At 41.4% G+C, this 17,977-nt stretch overlaps 1 protein-coding gene across 8 annotated transcripts in view; it reads right to left on the bottom strand.

Annotated features, from left to right (window-relative positions):
• Positions 1-17,948, bottom strand: part of YAP1 (Yes1 associated transcriptional regulator) — an 89,838-nt gene extending 71,890 nt beyond the window's left edge. For 3 of the 8 annotated variants that reach the window (XM_084506637.1, XM_084506636.1, XM_084506638.1), the window contains exons 1-2: positions 17,362-17,947; positions 14,827-15,074 (exon numbers count right to left, since the gene is read on the bottom strand). In XM_084506637.1, coding sequence (XP_084362763.1) covers positions 14,827-15,074; positions 17,362-17,709 — 596 coding nt within the window. In that variant the 5' untranslated portion in view covers positions 17,710-17,947. Of the gene's footprint in view, positions 1-14,826; positions 15,075-17,361 lie in introns of all 8 variants that reach the window. The other 5 variants (XM_084506633.1, XM_084506632.1, XM_084506634.1 and 2 more) reach the window with 3 other exon arrangements.
• Between the last annotated feature and the right edge of the window lie 29 nt (positions 17,949-17,977).

The raw sequence follows: 17,977 nt of genomic DNA, 5'->3' as shown, positions 1-17,977 counted from the left end.
TGTATTCATTGTATTCAGCTGTGAGGTTACACTTGCAAGACTTTTTTTTTTTCCCCACTACGTATACATAATCAAACTACATTAAAAATAAAGGACATACTTCCCCCGTGGATTTATATTTTAATCTGTTCTATCTACTCCAGAAACCCATAATTACAGAACACCAGGAGAACAAACATGGAGGATGATTTAATAGGCAAGCAGCAATTTCTTCTACTTTGAATACAATTCCCTGCTATTATGACTTAACACGCAGCGCTGATCACTGAAGAAGTCATCTCGTGTGCTAGTTGAAATGGGATTACTGTGCTCCATACCCAGTAACCTATCAGAGCTCCAAGCAAATTAAAGGAATTGCATAAATACAATCACAACACTGAGCAATAACCTAGAAAACCAGTATACATCATTCAAGCACTCCAGGAAGGCAAATCCCTATATAAATAATTGAACTCTACATACGAGACAATAAGAAAATCCTACCCAAAAGCATGCCACTTCATTTGCTTGGTTTGAAGAGAAACTACACCCCGTTTTAGAAGTCATTAGGTGTGAGCTGTCCACCAGAATCTATGCTATAGGCTTTACTCTGCTGTATAGAGCCTTTTTGTGAAGGAGCATATTAACAGGAGGAAGAAGGGCTGTGGGATCTCCACCCTTGGAGGTTCTCCAGACTTGGCTGAACAGTCACACCTGGCCTGATCTAGTGTTAGCCACGTTCTGCTCTGAGCATAAGGTTGGAGAGATGACCAACCTTCATTAAACACTGTATTGGCTACATAGCAATTAAGACACAAACATTTGCATTTGTGAACTTAGAGAAGGAAAAAAACACAAACATATCTAGATCATATGGCACATCCACAGCTCTTTGCATCTTCCTGTCTACTTAAGATTCCTAACAATCCTGAAGCTCCTATGTCAATTCAATCAACCTTCACTGCTCGGAGAAGAAAGTTTTCATCTCACTTGAACTTGAATCACACAAGGGTTTTGGGTTGTTTGTTTGTTTGGTGGTGTTGTTTTAGAAGACCCAGATGATTGCCCCTTATTATACAATTACTGATCACCACATATGGAAACATCAAATATCAGAAGATAGTTACCACTGGTTGACAATCTTAATTAGTGCCAAATACTCTTATTTTGGTAAGAAAACTGTCTTGACATGTAGTCACTATTCTTCAGTGTTGTGCAGTACGTATCCAGTGATGATAAACTAAAATAAGTCACAGTATTGACAGCAGTTATTTTGTAATTGAATTCAAAAGCAGAATTTGAAATGTCAATTCCAAAGCAAAGTTCAGACTGACATTCTTCCAGCATTACTGGAATGACACATATGAAGAAATTACCTGTTTTCCAAATACCTTGGTATTGCTTACTTCTCCAACAACATATGCATTCAATTAAAAACCTACACGTATGTGTGCAGTATCAGCTAAAAGACAGATACTTCATTCTGGAAATGAATCTCTCAGGGTGTTTTTTTTTGTTTTTGTTTTTTTTAAATGATATAACGTATCATTTTATCACACCACCACACTATTGTTGGAGCAGATCCCACACATAGGAATGAAGTAAAGACCTTTCCCTTTCAAAGCAAATGCACCAACGTTAAGAGTTTGTATCTCAAAATTCATTAAGAAAACTTCTAGAGACACAGCAATAATAGCAGGCATAATGTTTCAGAAACTGATGACTAGAAGATGTGATTAGGAACAGCAAAGTTGTTTTTGTTTCTTTTGTTAAAAAGGCAGCTACAGAATAAGGATAGGTCCTGATACAACGTGAGCAATTAATACTATTAAATAAGAACCAGGAAGTAGAAGTCAGTAGCTTTTACAACACAGATAGGCCTGGTCAACTTCCACAGGGGCCTATGCACTAGGATCTGTGCTGGAAAAAGAAGCACAGCAGCAGCACAAAATCTCCCAGAGATAGAAGTTCCTCTGCTGACTACAAAGAACTGAAATAAAAACATACAAAGTCAAAGGACAATAAATAGCAGACGGAATAAAACGAACATGAGATTACCTTTTTTTTTGTTGTTGTTTAAGATGGAAGGTTCAGAACGATGGGTGCTGCACAACATCTTAAAAATACAAAAAATTGCAAGAGGCTCACAGAAGGGCTACAGGGATTACTGAAGGGGGAAAAAAAAAAGCTTCTGCCCCAAAAGACCCAGCAGGTTAGGACTCGAGTTTCAAAAAAAGATAATTTGCAGAGAAGATCAATCTTGAGCAGCATGGGCAAGAATCAACTGTTCATTGTCACTTCCAAAATAAGAACTGGGCACCACTGATTGAAGCTAATGGAAGCCAAGTTTAAAACAGAAAAAGGCGTTTCTTCATGCAGTGGATGGATGGCCGGAGTGAAATTTCTTGCCAAAGCACACAGCAGATGCTAAAAGCTTACATGGTCTGAAGGGGAGACAGCACAAGTCTTGGAGGACAGAAATAGATAGAAACCATACCTGGCTCAGGATACTCCTGGAATGAAAGCAGTTGTAAACCAGAGAGTACTCAGGAAGAGTATCACATATACCTTAGTTGTTCTTAGTCCGTCATGGATAGGTTTCTTAGTCATCATGGATACGTTTACAGAGATGCTGCTAATAAACCATCTTATGAGAGCAAAGCTGGCAGGGCTCAGTAGTTGCTAGGTTTTAAAAACTGAACTTCTAATCAAAAACAGTAAATAAAGACTTCGGGAGAACAGCATGGCTACTTCTAACTGCCTCCCTACTGCTAGTATTCTCATTTCTTATCTCCACATCAACCATACAACATCTGATTTATTTCCTTCACATAATCATTATATCTATACCTTAGATGTATTACACAAAAGCTACCTATATGAAACAACGCTAAAAAATTAGTGTCTGATTCCGCAGGTCAGCCCTTCTGTGTCTGCCAAATGCCAAATACTGGATCTGTAGGATCCACCAGAGAGGTAACAGCTAATAGGTTCTCTGAAATGCTGGGCAGGAACACGGGCTAACTAGCCTAATAGCTTGGAAAAAATGTACTTTTCCTTTAACAGAAATATTGCCCATGATGCAAGTGATATACTAACCTCAATGAAAAGCAACTGGTCCTATCAAAGTGAAAACGAAGATTGCTTTATGAAGCAGAACAACGGGACAGAACCAGTCGCTATAGCACTGCAGCCTGTGTATCTTCTTTTCATAATTTTTTTTTGACTCATCAGTTTGATAAAGTAACTGCTTCCAAGAATTCATATCTTATTTATTTTTCTGCAGCTTGAAAAATAGACAAAGATTTTAGTTGGAAGTCAAGAACCGAACCACATCCTGTACAACAAAGTAACACGTGCATCTATTTCTTTTACACAACATGCATCTTGCAATTGGACTAAATCATGACAAAGTACACACATACCTACTACATATGGTAGATGGGACGGGGATATTTTAATCAACAGCGGGCAAGTAACTGAACGGCTACTAGTCTAAGCTCTCATGACTTCATACCACAGCTGCGGGTAAAGGCAATACAGATCAAATACCTTTACCTGCAGAGATAAGTATACGATAGTTATTCCAGATACTTAAGAATTATAGGCATCACGTAAAAGCAAACTCATAAGCTTGCAAATCTCTCTCATATAAACAGTTTTACAAAGTTAAAGGAAAAAAAAAAATATATGCAGATCCTGGCAAGGCAACAAGCACCAGAATCTCCCGTATTTCAAATAAATTCCATACAAACGGACTTGTTCTGCGAGCACAAAAAAAAAGTGCTTAATGTCTTCCTGTGGGGAATAAAGACTTCTTCACATAAGCTTATTTACATTAAATTTATCCATTCCAAAAGCCAGCAATCTTCACTTTACTGCAACTCTCTCAACAACTGGGTAAGTAAGCTATTACCTTGGTTTAGAAAGCATTTTAAATCCTTCCCCTTCAGTTTCACAGAGCAAGCATCTAAAGACATTCTGAGAGGGCAGAACTTGGCAGAGGGCAGGGGCTGCGCTCCTCCTGCGAGAGAACTGCGGAGTGGAGGAATCAATTACAGTTCACACGCAACCTCCGAGTTGCTCACCATCATAGCATAAACAGGACTCAAATTGTAGCCCTGAGCAAAAGCCACACAAATAGCTGCGCCAGAAGAAAAAAGCTCCCCTCCTGCCCACCCCCATTCCGACGCAACCTTAAAACCAGAAGTTGGACAATGGGCACCACAGCTTCTAAATTGAATTAAGAATCATTTTTGCTGGAGACATTGCCATGCACAACTGACATTTAACTCATCAAGAAAACAATGAATGGTCCAAATTCCTCCACAAATGTCTATAACACAAAGCTGATCGTGTTAGGACCCACCTAACTGTGAATAAAAAACGGGCACAGATTTGAGTTGCAAAATATTTTTTGAAGAATATAATTAAAACTTCCTTTGACCTTGTTAATAAGGATACTTAAAATGTTAATTTTTAACTAAATGGTTATGCTAAGGTTTGTTTCCCATTTTTCTTCCTTATGCCTAGCCAGTGACTAAATTATCAGGATATTGTGAAATACCAATAGATTTTTTTCAGTTATTAGTCATTATGGTAAAAAAAAATAAAAATGGCAAAAACAAAAACTCACAAGCATACAGATTGTAACAGTTCTCTTAACACTACAAATCTGAAAGTTCCTATCCTCCATTATCTAGTAATTACTTGGTCCCAATATCATAGTTGTGCTTTAGAACAGCTTCAGACTATGATTCCTGTAAGGAAAAACCTGAAAGACCAGCTATGAAAGAAAGGGAACGCTTGTTTCAGTCCAAATGTTAAACTGACTGGCTAGAAGAGTGTAAGTATCCCATGAAGATGGAAATTAAGTACTTGCGTATTTAGGGACAGAAGTAGGAAAGTGAAACATGGATCAACACTGATGGTAATGTGATTATGTCAACAGCAGACTACGAAAAAGCTCTCAAAACCTACCCATTCACAAACCAGAACGCAAGCGGTTTTAGCTTAGTCAGGCTCATTCCTACAAAGCACTGCAGCCAGGGAATGTGCCATCGGATGCTCTCACTAAGACTGAGAGAGTTTAAAACTTTTTGCTGTTAAACAGGCATAATTCATCCTGACCTAACGGCAAGCAGAGACATCAAGGGACAGCTAGGCTCCAATTAACGCACACTATTTCTTCATTTCCAGAAACATGTTTTTGTTATATATACAAAAACAGCCTATAAAGTCAGGCATAGAAGGTGCTTCTTAGACTACCAGCTAGGATGCGAAGATTCATGTTTGATACACAGCTACCATTGCATGTCTTTATTACAAAAACATTTTTAAACTCAGGCTAGAGAACAAAAAGTCCATGCACCGTCCCCTGTAAACATGGAAAACACATGCAATCTGTGCTGTACCACTCAGTCCTGTTACATTTTGTTACTAACAGTAAGATTTCCACTAATAATTAGCATTATTAGTAGCCCTCATGCTAAGAAAACTTTTACTGGGACAGTGATTCTTTAATTTTACCTTTTCTTTGTAACGACCTTTTATATTTCAGATTACACTTTTGTAACTGTACCTCATTTCCTATATTTAATGTAAAGCTGTTCAGTCTGATAAAGATTTTTTCAATAATGAAGTATTAAAGAACACCACTGAATTGTGAATACCAGGTATTTAAAGTCCTCCAACTATACCATCAACACAGTAAATGTGGAAAGAAACTTTATTCTCTCTTACCATTCTAAAGAGACCACATATATTTTGAATGAAAAGTAGTTGTAGAGGATTTGCCAACCAAGGTTTTGAAAAGGATCATGAAACAAGGAAGAATTTTTTGAGGTCCTATGAGAAAGTATACCTGGAATTAAAGCCCACTTAGTGAGTTGTGCTTCTTTCCTTTACCCAAAGAATTCCATTTTGCATATACAACCCGTGCTTGTTTGCTTTCAGATAACGTACTACTACGTCACAGATGGCTAATTTTATAACATATCCGGAAAAGACAAAAAGTTTACTTAACATTTCAGTTACAACAGGTAATTAGAAAGGAAAAGACATCCTTAAAGCAATAACTATTTGAATAAACTCATGCAGTGCAGACAGACTACCAACAAAGCTCTCCATAAATCAGAACCCTTTGGAGATAAACTAGCAATAGTAAATGACCTTTACTTGACTTCCCTATAAAACAGTTCAGCAGGAGAAAGAAAAAAACACCACAACTGGCTTCCCAACCTCAGTGTAATAATCAATAACTAAACTTACTGCTAACACCAATCTAAGTTAACAAACCGCATGCCAGAGTCTCAACAAAAGGGATCTGATCTTTCACTATGACACAGCAAAGTCTCATTAGTGAAATTAAAGCAAAGTCCATGACTGTTTTCAGGACAGCTTTGTTTCCTTAGCAACTGCCATGACTGACGTGCAGCACACTGGTAAAGGTCCTGCTTTACAAGGCAGCTTTATATTATTAGTTTGACTTAACCAGCAATTTAGAAAACCTAGCTATACTTGCCTGAAACACCGCCTCAAGTAACTTTGTTAAAACCAGATTAAACACCAGCTGAGCGAATCCCAGAAAAGAAACTCCAGGAAGCACTTCAGGAGGCTGTGAAACAGGGGCACAGTCTGGTTATGCCTTCCAAAAACTCCTGTTCTTCAAACAAAACTCCAGTGTTACTTAGCAAACAAACATGTATATACACACACATATAATATATACATGTATATCTGTATATATACATATGTATGAAGTACAGTTTTCATTAAAAAGACAAACATATTATATGTATGTGTGTATATATATGTGTGTGCATGTATATATATATATATATATATATGTACATACACACAAACGGTACAGTTTTCATAAAAAAGACAAACTTCCCCCATGCTCTAGATTCCTATTTAAACACATTGAAATATATTTTATCTGGTAAATTTCCAAATATCCCCTTACACAAAAATGAAGTTTAGCAAGCTGGTTGTAAGACTATGTCCTGCCATTACATGGCATTTATCTGCTAACATTCCAGCACAGCCTCCTCCCAAGAAGGTTTCACATTATGCGAACTCCTCAGCCATCAAGCTTCCCCTACAGACAGTCCTGTCTTTCTTCCACAACTCAATGCTATCTTTTAGCATACAGCAGGTTGGGAGGCCTTTGAAAAGTGGTGGAGTCTCCCTGCCATTTTTCGGAGACCTTCAAAAGCCGCCTGGACATGGTCCTGGGCAGCCTGCTCTGGGTATCCCTGCTTGAGCAGGGCTTGGACCAGATGGACCCCAAGGTCCCTTCCCACCATTTTGTGATGCTGTGATCTCAGTCACGCCCTAGGGACACCCGCCAGAGGATTGCTGCTACTCATAGAAGATTCACGTAAATTTCCCGCATTCAACCAAGGGAAAATTTCTCTAGGAATTACTGAAGAAATTGAGTCATTTAAATATTAGGGGGGTTACATAATCACACACAGCTTATTTGGAAGGAAAGAAAAAAAAAAAAAAAAAGAGGGAACAACTTTTATATAAAATAGTGAAAGACTGAGTTCTACCATTAATGAGTTTTACCACGTATGTGTGTTTGGACTGTACAAACAAATACAAATACACTGCAATTTACAAAAGCATTAGGAAACAAAATTAATAGAACTGAGCTGCTATCAGTTTCAAAAGGTTAAACCAAATCGAATTACATCATCTGAATTTGTTCCCAGCTGTGAAGATAAACACATGCAGTGGTCTGGCAACATATAAAAAGAGGAGAAACATCTCTGATTTGGCTGACATCTCTCTATAGCCATTTACCTCATTTTTTTTTTTTCCTTTGGTTGGCTGGCAGTGGGAGGATAGTCTTAATCAAGAGTCTGACTGAAATTGTTTGCAGTTAATACCAGAGCAGTTTTTTTTTTTTAACAGTTACTCTTGTATTTCAACCCTGAGTAAAACATCTTGATCTCCAGGGAATCTTCAAGTAATTACTGATGTCTGATATATGAAAATGTTTATTTGGGAGCAAACTAGGGACAAGTACTCTGCTTTCATTTTACATGTGACCCAGTTTAGGTCCCGCAGGTAAACATTTCAGCATGTCCAGTAAATAAAAAGTTCCTTTCTCTGAAAGTCTACTGTAAAGATGGGCAAACTGCGTGAAAAACCCACTCTGCTTGCTCTGTGCTAGCTTTTAAAAACATGCAGTTGTTGTGCCACAGGTGCAGATGGAAGTGGAGGCTTTGCATATGAAATTTTCAACCTACTGATTTTCTTCATTTGCAGAGGAGGAGAGATAACGAAGCAAGAGATGAATCTTATTAAAAGGTCAGATTTTTGCCACATACTACTCAGAGTTCAATTGCATTTACCCATTAGAAATAATTTTTGTAAAAACTGGTAGGTCCACTGTCTTGGATTTATCGGAGCTTTCAAATTAATATCATTTTATTTTACTGCTCTCTACTGAGTGGGAATTTCCATATTGTGGTTGATGGGTTACAGGTTACACTATGCTACAAACCAAAAGACTACTAAAGAAAACCTTCTATAATTCTTTGTCATCTTCAACACTCAGAAGAAAGGTAAAGGATAAGAGAGTCCAGAAGATACTCATCTTGATTTATATCAAATTCTTGTTTGTCTTTAGAAAAGGTCAAGACCTGAGCAAACAGAAGTGATTCCATAGTGGCATAATTGCTCCCATGGAGCTTGATGCTACTACTTTTAAACAAATACAACCTGACAAAATCTTGTGTGGAATAGCAGAAGCATACTTTATATAGAATTCTGATTAACCCTGTATCAGATGCTTCTTATTACTGATCAGAGAGACTCTAAGATTTCTCATTATAAAAGACATAGTAAAGAATTTAGTTACAATTGCAGCGGTCACCACATTACAGTTTTCAGACCCCAGTAACATAAACTCATTTTAAATTAAATGTAGGAGATATGTATGTATGGCTATAAAACAGTATTATACATTCCAAGTATATAAACCAAAAGTATTCTCAACAGATAAATAAGTACTAATTCTGACCAACTCCATAACGGAAATTGAAAGGTTTAGCTTTTATGTTTGATACTTGAAACAACCCCTTTTTTTCTGCCTTAATGAAAATTGTGTTAACACAATCTTAATTTCACAACTATGCCACTGCTTTCTCTCTCTCCAGTGTGTGTATTTGGATCCAACTTAGATTTGTAAGAACCATATTCATCATCTTCTACAGTTGGCCCATGCTCCCCTACAGCACTAGCAGCTCTCAGTGGAGGTTTGATCCAATGCTTTTCAGAATTCATGGAAAAGTTCCAGTAGGCACTGAATCAGACGCTATAATGCACAAAGATTATTTTTAAGAGAGATATTGAGAGGCAAAACCTGTGGGAGGAAGAAAGGTGCAGATCAACAGCCAATTAAAAAAAAACATCCTCAAAGAATTTAATTATCTTAAAACTAACTACAGATTCTGTATTTGTCCCAGGTTCTATTTTTTCTGAGAATAATTAATATAAACACACTTATAAATAAAAGGAAAATATGTTAATGAAAACCACAGGGTATAAATTTTGTTTACCAAAAAATCACATCAGCTTAATAAAACTGTTTTTGGAAGAGTCTTATGAAATTATCTTGTATGGCAGTATATTGAACGCAAAGATATTATCAGTACCTCTGCAATTTTTCTTAGGCAAAACAAAATCAAACACAGGAAAAGCACCGTGTGCCATTTCTTTCACCAGTGCCCACCCAGTAAGCTGGCTGCACGTTCTCTGAATTGAGAGAACTGGAGGTGTGCTTTCATCCTCCTTCCAGCTCAGGCTCAGTACTAACACAAATAACACAGGCTTGCCCTTCTGCTTCTTCTTCTTCTTCCTCCCTTTTAAAGATATGGGAATCTTTAGTACAAGTGTACGTTCAAAATAGTTTCTTTCACAAAACAAATTTCAGGTTTCTTCAAGTAAGAGGCAGAAGGAAAGATATACGCTCTAGTACTTGGCCTTCCAAGACCCAAAGTCTTAAATTGCCAAAAAACATACCACAGTGTGTTCTACTTCAAAAGCATTTGAGCTAATATTTCTCTTCTCTAGCTACGTTCTGAAACTGACAGTGCCCATTTTCCGCTGCACAAATCTCATGGAATTTTTTAGATCAATGATCTCATGAATACTTTCATAAAGTCAGAAATCACCAATATAAAGATGAAATGAGTTTGACATGTTACAAATAGAATTTAGCAAACAGAAAAAACTTCCATTTCTTTTTAGTGTAAGTATGAAAAAGTAGTCAAGCCTGCCAAAAGCAGTGGTTGCAGGTTTGGTTTCCAACAGTACATCTCTTTCAATGCCAAACTAGCCTAAACTATAGAACCACAAACAGAGGAGCTCCCATAACTAATGATTCTAAATACACAATTCCCCAGAAAATTTAGGTATTCAACAAAAATATACAACTGTGGCAGCAATTTTTCCAACAAACATTTTCTGCCCTAGAAGGTTAGAAGGGTGGGGAGGAGAGGAGAATGAAGGGAGCAGATGATGTCGCTGAAGCAGTTGGTTCCAGACAGGGGCAAAAATAGAGATGTGAAAGAAATTTAAAACAGCATTGCTGGTTATTTGTCATGTATGACATAATATTCTTGTACACATAGAGTCCCATGAGTTAAAGAAAAAAAACATAGCTCCCTGTTATCTTAAACCCGTTCGGTATCTTAAAACCATTCAGCTTCACTCCGTACAGCCATGGCTCTGTGTGGAGTAAGAAAGAAATGTGTAACAACGATCTATTTTTAAGGTTTCTGCCAGATGGGTAAACACCTCAAACACGCCCACAGATACTAATGAAAACCACCTTGGCCTCCTTCAGGAAGTCATTCAACACTTCACAGAAAAAATAGGAAGTTGTTGATAAACTGCTTGCAAGAACTACTTCCTGTAGGAAAAGTAATTACAAGACTTGTTTGCTGGACAATCAGCTAACTTTTCCCCACACGACAAAATGTGAAGTATTGCACGACCTCTGTAAGGATTAAAAGCGTAAGGCTGAGTTAAAATGGCACAGGAGGAATTCCAAAAATCAAACAGAGCCCGTACACAGTTCTGCTTTGGGGAACTGCCGCCTGCTCCTCCTGCGGCATATTTTCTTTTGCCTAGAGAGTGATCCACTATCTTTCTCCATAGTTCACTGAAATGTCAACCAGCAGCTGGCTAACAGGAAGTGGTTAAAAAGCAATGCAGTTGACATCGCCACAGAAACCAAGCAAGTCTCTTTGACTGCATGCTTAAGAATGGGCTAAAGCCTACCGCACAACAATGCTGGGATGACTCAGCTATGACCACTTAGAAACCAGGCAAGTCTCAACTAATAAGTTCTATTTAAGTAGCAGTTTCAGTAAAAAATAGAATTAGTTTTACCAGCTGGATAGCAAGAGTGTTTGAACTCACCGGCCAAAACCATCTGCATTTTCATTAACAGAAAATTACACTCGAGAGTCCTTCTCATAACAGCAAGATGAACGCTAATGAGTGGAAATCATACGTTGGCCATTCACGCATAAAGGGGACTGTTTATCTAGATGACAGACTGATTTACCAGAATAATTCTGGATCACTCTACACTTCCACTCTCACCCTCTTTCAGTAGGCACTGATAGGTGCGTGGCATGTATCTGGCCTATATACACATAAACACATGCATTTATTAGGCCAGACAGGTATTTCCCCCCCTGTACTTACTGTTTTTTAATTTATCTCTTTGCACAAACCACTATACGTGTGGTGCTTTACCTTTTGGTTAGTGGAAGCAACTAAAATCCTTACAGTATTAAGTACGAAACTCGCTTTTAAATTATTCAGTTTGCAATGTAGCGTATTATGATAACTATAACCATAAGGCTTACTGACATCTGGAAAAAATCTAATACTGTTACCTATTCTGCAAAGATCTTTCTAGAGCCTGATTACCAGACCGTTCATGGAGTGGCTACAGAACAAATGGAAACAAAGAGCAATGCAGCCAATCCAACAAAAAAGCTGAATACTTGGAAGAGAGACCAAAAATCAGTATAGAAGGAACCACATTAAATTTATTTAGCATCAGGAATCTCAGTCCTCATGCTCTGAGCAAAAATGTAAGGTATAACTAGACAAGACATGATTTTAACAAGTTTGCACGTATGAAATTGAACTTATCACTCAACAATGAGAAAAGCTTCTGAGATACAAACTTGCTACTTAAAATTAATTCTCAGAAATTCTTTGGATTTCTTAAGCATACAAAGAAAACATTTTGCTAGTACTTGAAAACATTGAGTGTTTTTTTTTTTTCTTACAAATCTTCATGAACTCCAGTGAAGTTGGGGGGATCTCACCTGTAGACAATATTAAACAATCTTTTAAGAACCAGAAATGTACTTCGAAAGTGTGAACAGAGCCTTCAGAACTGTCCTCATTAGCCTCTCCATACCACGGCATCACCCAAGGAAAGCCAAAAGAAAACAGCCCATTAAGCTGTTTAAAATCTCCCAAGGTCAGCATGTGACCCAGCAGAGAGAGGTTCAGAAAGTACAGCCTTTATTTTTATTCCTAACAACCTGGTTTGTTTCCACTCCTTTCCCCTTCAAGACACATCCTTCACAGCTAGCAGCTCTTTCAATCATTTACTTTGGATGTCTGCTTGAGAACAAACGATCTTGCACATGCAGATGAGTTTGCCAGACTTGTGTGTACTTTCCAGTCTCAGGCTCTTTATTGTTCTTGCTGAAACCTGACCCTTTGAAATGGATACCAGAACACCAAGAAAGGACAAGAAACTTGCAGAAAAAAAAAAGGAAAAGATTTTTTTTTTTTGTGGTAATAATGAAGCTGCACAAAAGCTTTCCAAGATCAAAACTTTCATTCTGATTTCACCTGAATAAGCATAATTTAAAAATCAACTTTTTGTGTAAAGACACTTTGTATCTCTTAAGTTGGTCTACTTTCTGCAAAAACCACTACATTAACAAAAACATTTGTAAGAGTAAAACTTAAAAAGCAAGTATCTGTTTTTCAGGTTTCATAAGTTGTTCTTTAAGAGCTTTCACTAACAAAGTCAAAACAAGAAAGTTTGCTTTTCGTTTCCTCAAGGCCTAATGAGCCACCAATCTCAAATGGCATAAACTCACATTGTTCCAAGAAATTCTACTTGTGCCCACTGAAGTTCACACATTCTAGAATATGCTGATTTGTTAAACTGCACCAAAGAAAATACCACATCTTCGACATCTTTACGTAATACTCATTTCTGTTTTCCTAACACAAAACGATGGCTTTCAACAGTACCATTTAGGATCAACTAATTTCAGACAATTGCTGTAATCTATTTTTGGTTTTTAAAATTGACACTAATTTCTCTGTATGAAAGCACCACCACTATAGGAACAAGAAAGTTTTAAGAAGTTCTGTGATATCCATTCTTACTGCAGACAACATAAATTAGTTTTAAAAGCTACAAGCTCAAATACTTCAATCAAATGGAAGTATTAATGACAATGTTGGTTTTTAGCAAGAAAGGTAGGAATACAGATGTTTTACTTGGCAGAAACAAGTTTTACATAAATAACACACTGTGCTGCCCCTCCCCTCTCCCAGCCCTGAAAATGACACACAATGGGTTATTTAGAGCCTTCCAGTTAAATAAAAAGTTCAAAATATAGTCAAAATATTTGAGGGCCAATTATGCGTCATGGTGGGCACGCTTGCAGAAAGAAGGACAAGCTCCTGCTGTTTCAGAAATGGCAAAAAAGAAAACGCTCCCTGATGGACTAGCTGTCAGATGGCTGGCATATGTAACCTCTCCTCAGTTACAGAAAAGGTGATACTAATTTCACTGTGTGAAAAAGCCACAGGAACAAGAAACAATGTTAAGAAACAATTTTTCTGGAGAAAAGGAGGCTCAGGGGTGACCTTATTGCTCTCTACAGATACCTTAAAGGAGGCTGTAGCGAGGTGGGGGTTGGTCTGTTCTCCCAAGTGCCTGGCAACAGGACGAGGGGGAACGGGCTTAAGTTGCGCCAGGGGAGTTTTAGGTTGGATGTTAGGAAGAACTTCTTTACCGAAAGGGTTGTTAGACATTGGAACAGGCTGCCCAGGGAAGTGGTGGAGTCACCATCCCTGGAAGTCTTTAAAAGATGTTTAGATGTAGAGCTTAGGGATATGGTTTAGTGGGGACTGTTAGTGTTAGGTCAGAGATTGGACTCGATGATCTTGAGGTCTCTTCCAACCTAGAAATTCTGTGATTCTGTGTGATTCTGTTAGAAGTTCTGCAATTTCCCTTTCACTGCAAGGAACGCAGATGAGTTAAGAGTTACAGTACTGCAATCAAACACATAAATTAACTTCCTCATGAGTAGAGTAGGCAGCTAAGTTTTGACTCTTTACTTACACAACTGTACTTATTGACAAACCAAGAGGTCCTGGTATAGCCTCACTATAATAGTCTAAAGTTAATCTGTATCATGAAAATAAGGTAAAGTGTATTTTGACCTGAATGAGAACTCTGGCAAGATCCAACAGACCCAAAGGTCATGTTGTTTAAAAATCACAACATGCTTTTCACTGATTTTTAGTACACAATATAATGGATGACATTCTTCAGCTGAGATTTAGATAGGATAAATATTCACAGAACAACATACAATTTTCAGAAACAGTAGTGTTAATGTGGGAGAAATTCCTCAGTGGCAGGATCTCCTCTCCTACTACACATAAGGAGTGTTTTTAAAATATGTACTTTAAACACAGTGAACTTTACTAAAATTCAGAGACCACAAAAAAAGAAGATACAGACAAACAAAAACAAGTTTTACTTACTTAAGAAAATATCTCTGTCCAGATGGTGTCTTTGCCATCTCCCAACCTGGTGGCAAAGGTACATCATCAGGGATCTCAAAGGAAGACTGGCGGAGATGTTGAGAAGATGGAGCTCCAGGTCCAGTCACTACTCCCGAGGGTGTAAGTGTCCCCGGAGAAACGGCACCCAGCTGCAGCGATGCTGGTGAGGAATGAGCTCGGACATGCTGAGGGGTCAGGGCTCCTGCTGTCCCTGCATCAGTGCTGGCCTGTCAGGAGTGAAGGTATTTCCTGTCAGATTTTTGTACTTTAGCAGAAATACATCTGTTAGAAGACATTTCACATTAAGTGAATCTTTCAGAAGAAACTCCAAAGTTAGTCATTTCCAGTGCTCTGCTCATTTTGCAGTTGTTGCTGTTCAATAGTCTTGAACTGGGTTGGTTAATTGGCATAAGTCCTTGTAAAAGTCAGTATTAACTATAAATAACTCCTTTTAGTTTTATTTTGAAAACTGAAGTTCTTAATCCTTGGTGTGGGCTTAAGAAGAAACCACGTCTGCAGGCAGCAGACCACACACAGCAGGCTGCGTGGTTCACTGCTGGACTGCACCCACCCATCCCCATCGCACCCTCGTCCTGCCAGGGGAGTTAGTTTCACGCTCTCCTGTTGAAACGGGGGTGCAGGGTGCAAGGACATCCCTCACACACCCTCCACACGGCTTTAAGGGATTGCACAAGGAGAAAAGCAACGCAGGCAGGCCCACTGACTGTAGCCAGCTCCGAGAGGAAGACTCCTGAACTCAACAACAACAAAAAGCTACACGGGACTGAACAGAGAATTTCCTAACCCTTGCACAAACTGCACTTTAAGGGTATCGGGAGCTTACAAAGAGCCTGCCTGAGCTTTATCTAAAGCAAGCTTCCGCGCACGGTGTAACCGGTCAGTCAGAAGTGACTCACAGAGCCATTCACGCGAGCTGCCAGCCTGAGGTGCCCACAGCTCCTCTGCCAGTAGTAAACTCACGTCCACCACTAAAGAGAAAAGGCAGCTCTGAAAACTGGATTAAAACGGTAGCTTTTCTATACGTTGACTGATTAATTAGTTCTGTAGATACACCAGAACAACATGGCCACCTACAATAAGATGCACGGCTCGGCCCTTGCCACACCTCCCTACGCAAAGGATTGCACCATACACGAGGCCCCATTTACAACTCGGGGAGGCTTTCTGCTCCAGCTGTGCGTGAGCACGCTCCAAGCTTCACACGGTGCACTGGAACCGAACTGCCTTACTTTGGGGTATAAACACAACATGAAAGTTGCAATTCAACTGAATTTGGGGTGCTTTAGTTGTTGGGAGTTACAGAAACGTGAAGCCCTCTCCCGTTCAACTATATTGATACGGATCAACTGAACGAAAAAAGGAAAATGAAAGTGGTCTTTTAATATAAGATGGCCAACAATGAAGTAAATGATTCTCTGGTTGCAGCTGAATTTCAGGTTTATGTTTTAGGAAATGCTGACAGAGATGAGGGACAACGGCCCCACTGAGCAGCAGGCGTTACAGACGTGGGGTAACATACCCCGGTGGGACACCACCGAGCTTACAAGCACAAGAAGCTGGGTGAACATCCCATCCCGCAAGTTCGCTGCATTTCGAAGGCCATTTAGCTGCAGTTCCCGCAGCAAACACGGCACAGCAGCCGCTGAGCGTGGGCCAGCTCACGTCCGTGCACCAGCACACCACGACGGCGCTCGCACAAGGGGGAGAGCGCTCGGCGCAGCAACTTTCCGCTCCCGTCCCGCGGCCCGGCGATGTCAGCCTGCAACTCGGGAGCAAGAGAACAAACTACAGAGGCAGCTCAGCCCCACCCCTCTCCCTATTTTCTTTTCGGCCTCCCAACAGAAAGGCCGGGCTGATTTTCGAGTCTTTGGAAAAATGAATCAACCCCTAGGCGAGCCGTAAAACCCCCAGCCCCAGAACTGGGCAGGATCACGGAGGGGCTGGCCGACCCCATGGAAGGGCAGCCTCCCTCCTGCTGCCCCCCCCCCCACCCCCCTCGCGGCCAAGAGGCGACCAGAAACCCCAATTATTTCCAGAAACCCCCTTGATTTCCCGAAACCCCATTTATTCCCCAGCTGGGCCTCCGAGCCCGGCCCTCGGTGACCCCCTGGCGGTGGGCACGGGCCGTGTCCCCCCGTCCCGTCCCCCCCCCCATTTGGGGCGGCGCCGTGCCCCCGGCCCCGGCCCTGCTCGCACCGGGGGAGGGAGGGCTCAGCCCTCAGCCTGCCCAGGCGGCGAAATGGTGGAAGCGCCGCTCCATCCATATTGTTTGGGAGAGACGGAGGGGGGGGGGAGCGGAAAAAAAAGTTTGGCACGGCCTCCCACAGACGGGACCGAGCACTGCAGGGCCGGGACAAGTTTGGGGACCCCCCCTAAAGAAGAGGAGGAGGAAGAAGGGGGGAGGGAGGAAGGCAGCCAGCACCCCGGGGTCCCGCACCAGCCCCTGGGCAGCACCGGGACCACCCCCCCCAGCCCCCCGGGCCCCCCCCTCACCTGCCGGGAGTGGGCTTTGGGCTCGGGCGGCTTGAAGAAGGAGTCGGGCAGCTTCCTCAGCCGCATGGGCAGCGTGTGCGGCACGTTGGCCCCCTTGGGGTTCATGACGGCGTTGAAGAGCGCCTCCAGGTCGGTCTCCGAGTCGCCCCGCACATGGACGATCTGGTGGCCCGCCGGCGGCGGACCCCCCCCGGGGGGCTGAGCCCCGCCGCCCGGGGTCCCCCCCGCCGCCGCCACCACCACGGCTCCGGGGGGCTGCGGAGGAGCCTGCTGCGAGGCCGGGGGCTGCGCTGCCGCCGGCGGCTGCTGCTGCTGGGGCTGCTGCGCTGGGGGCTGCCCGGGATCCATGGCTCCGGCGGGACCCCCCGGCGCTGAGCGGCGCGGGGCTGGGCTGGGCTGGGCGGCTCACAGCCCGGCTCGGCGGCCCCGCATGCCCCGCGGCTCGGTCCTGCTGGCTCCGGTGGTTTCGTTAAGCCCTGAGCGGGGAAAGCCGGGCGGCCCGACGGCTCTGCTCTGCTCTGCCCCCCCAGCCCCAGCCCGGCCCAGCCCGGCCGGCGCCTCCGTCCCGGCGGCGGAAGCGAAGTGGCGGCGGACGCCAAACAAAAGTTCGCAGTTA

Source organism: Aythya ferina (genome assembly GCF_964211825.1).
Source record: "Aythya ferina genome assembly, chromosome: 1".
NCBI lineage: Eukaryota > Metazoa > Chordata > Aves > Anseriformes > Anatidae > Aythya > Aythya ferina.
This window is presented reverse-complemented; position numbering and strand designations above follow the sequence as displayed.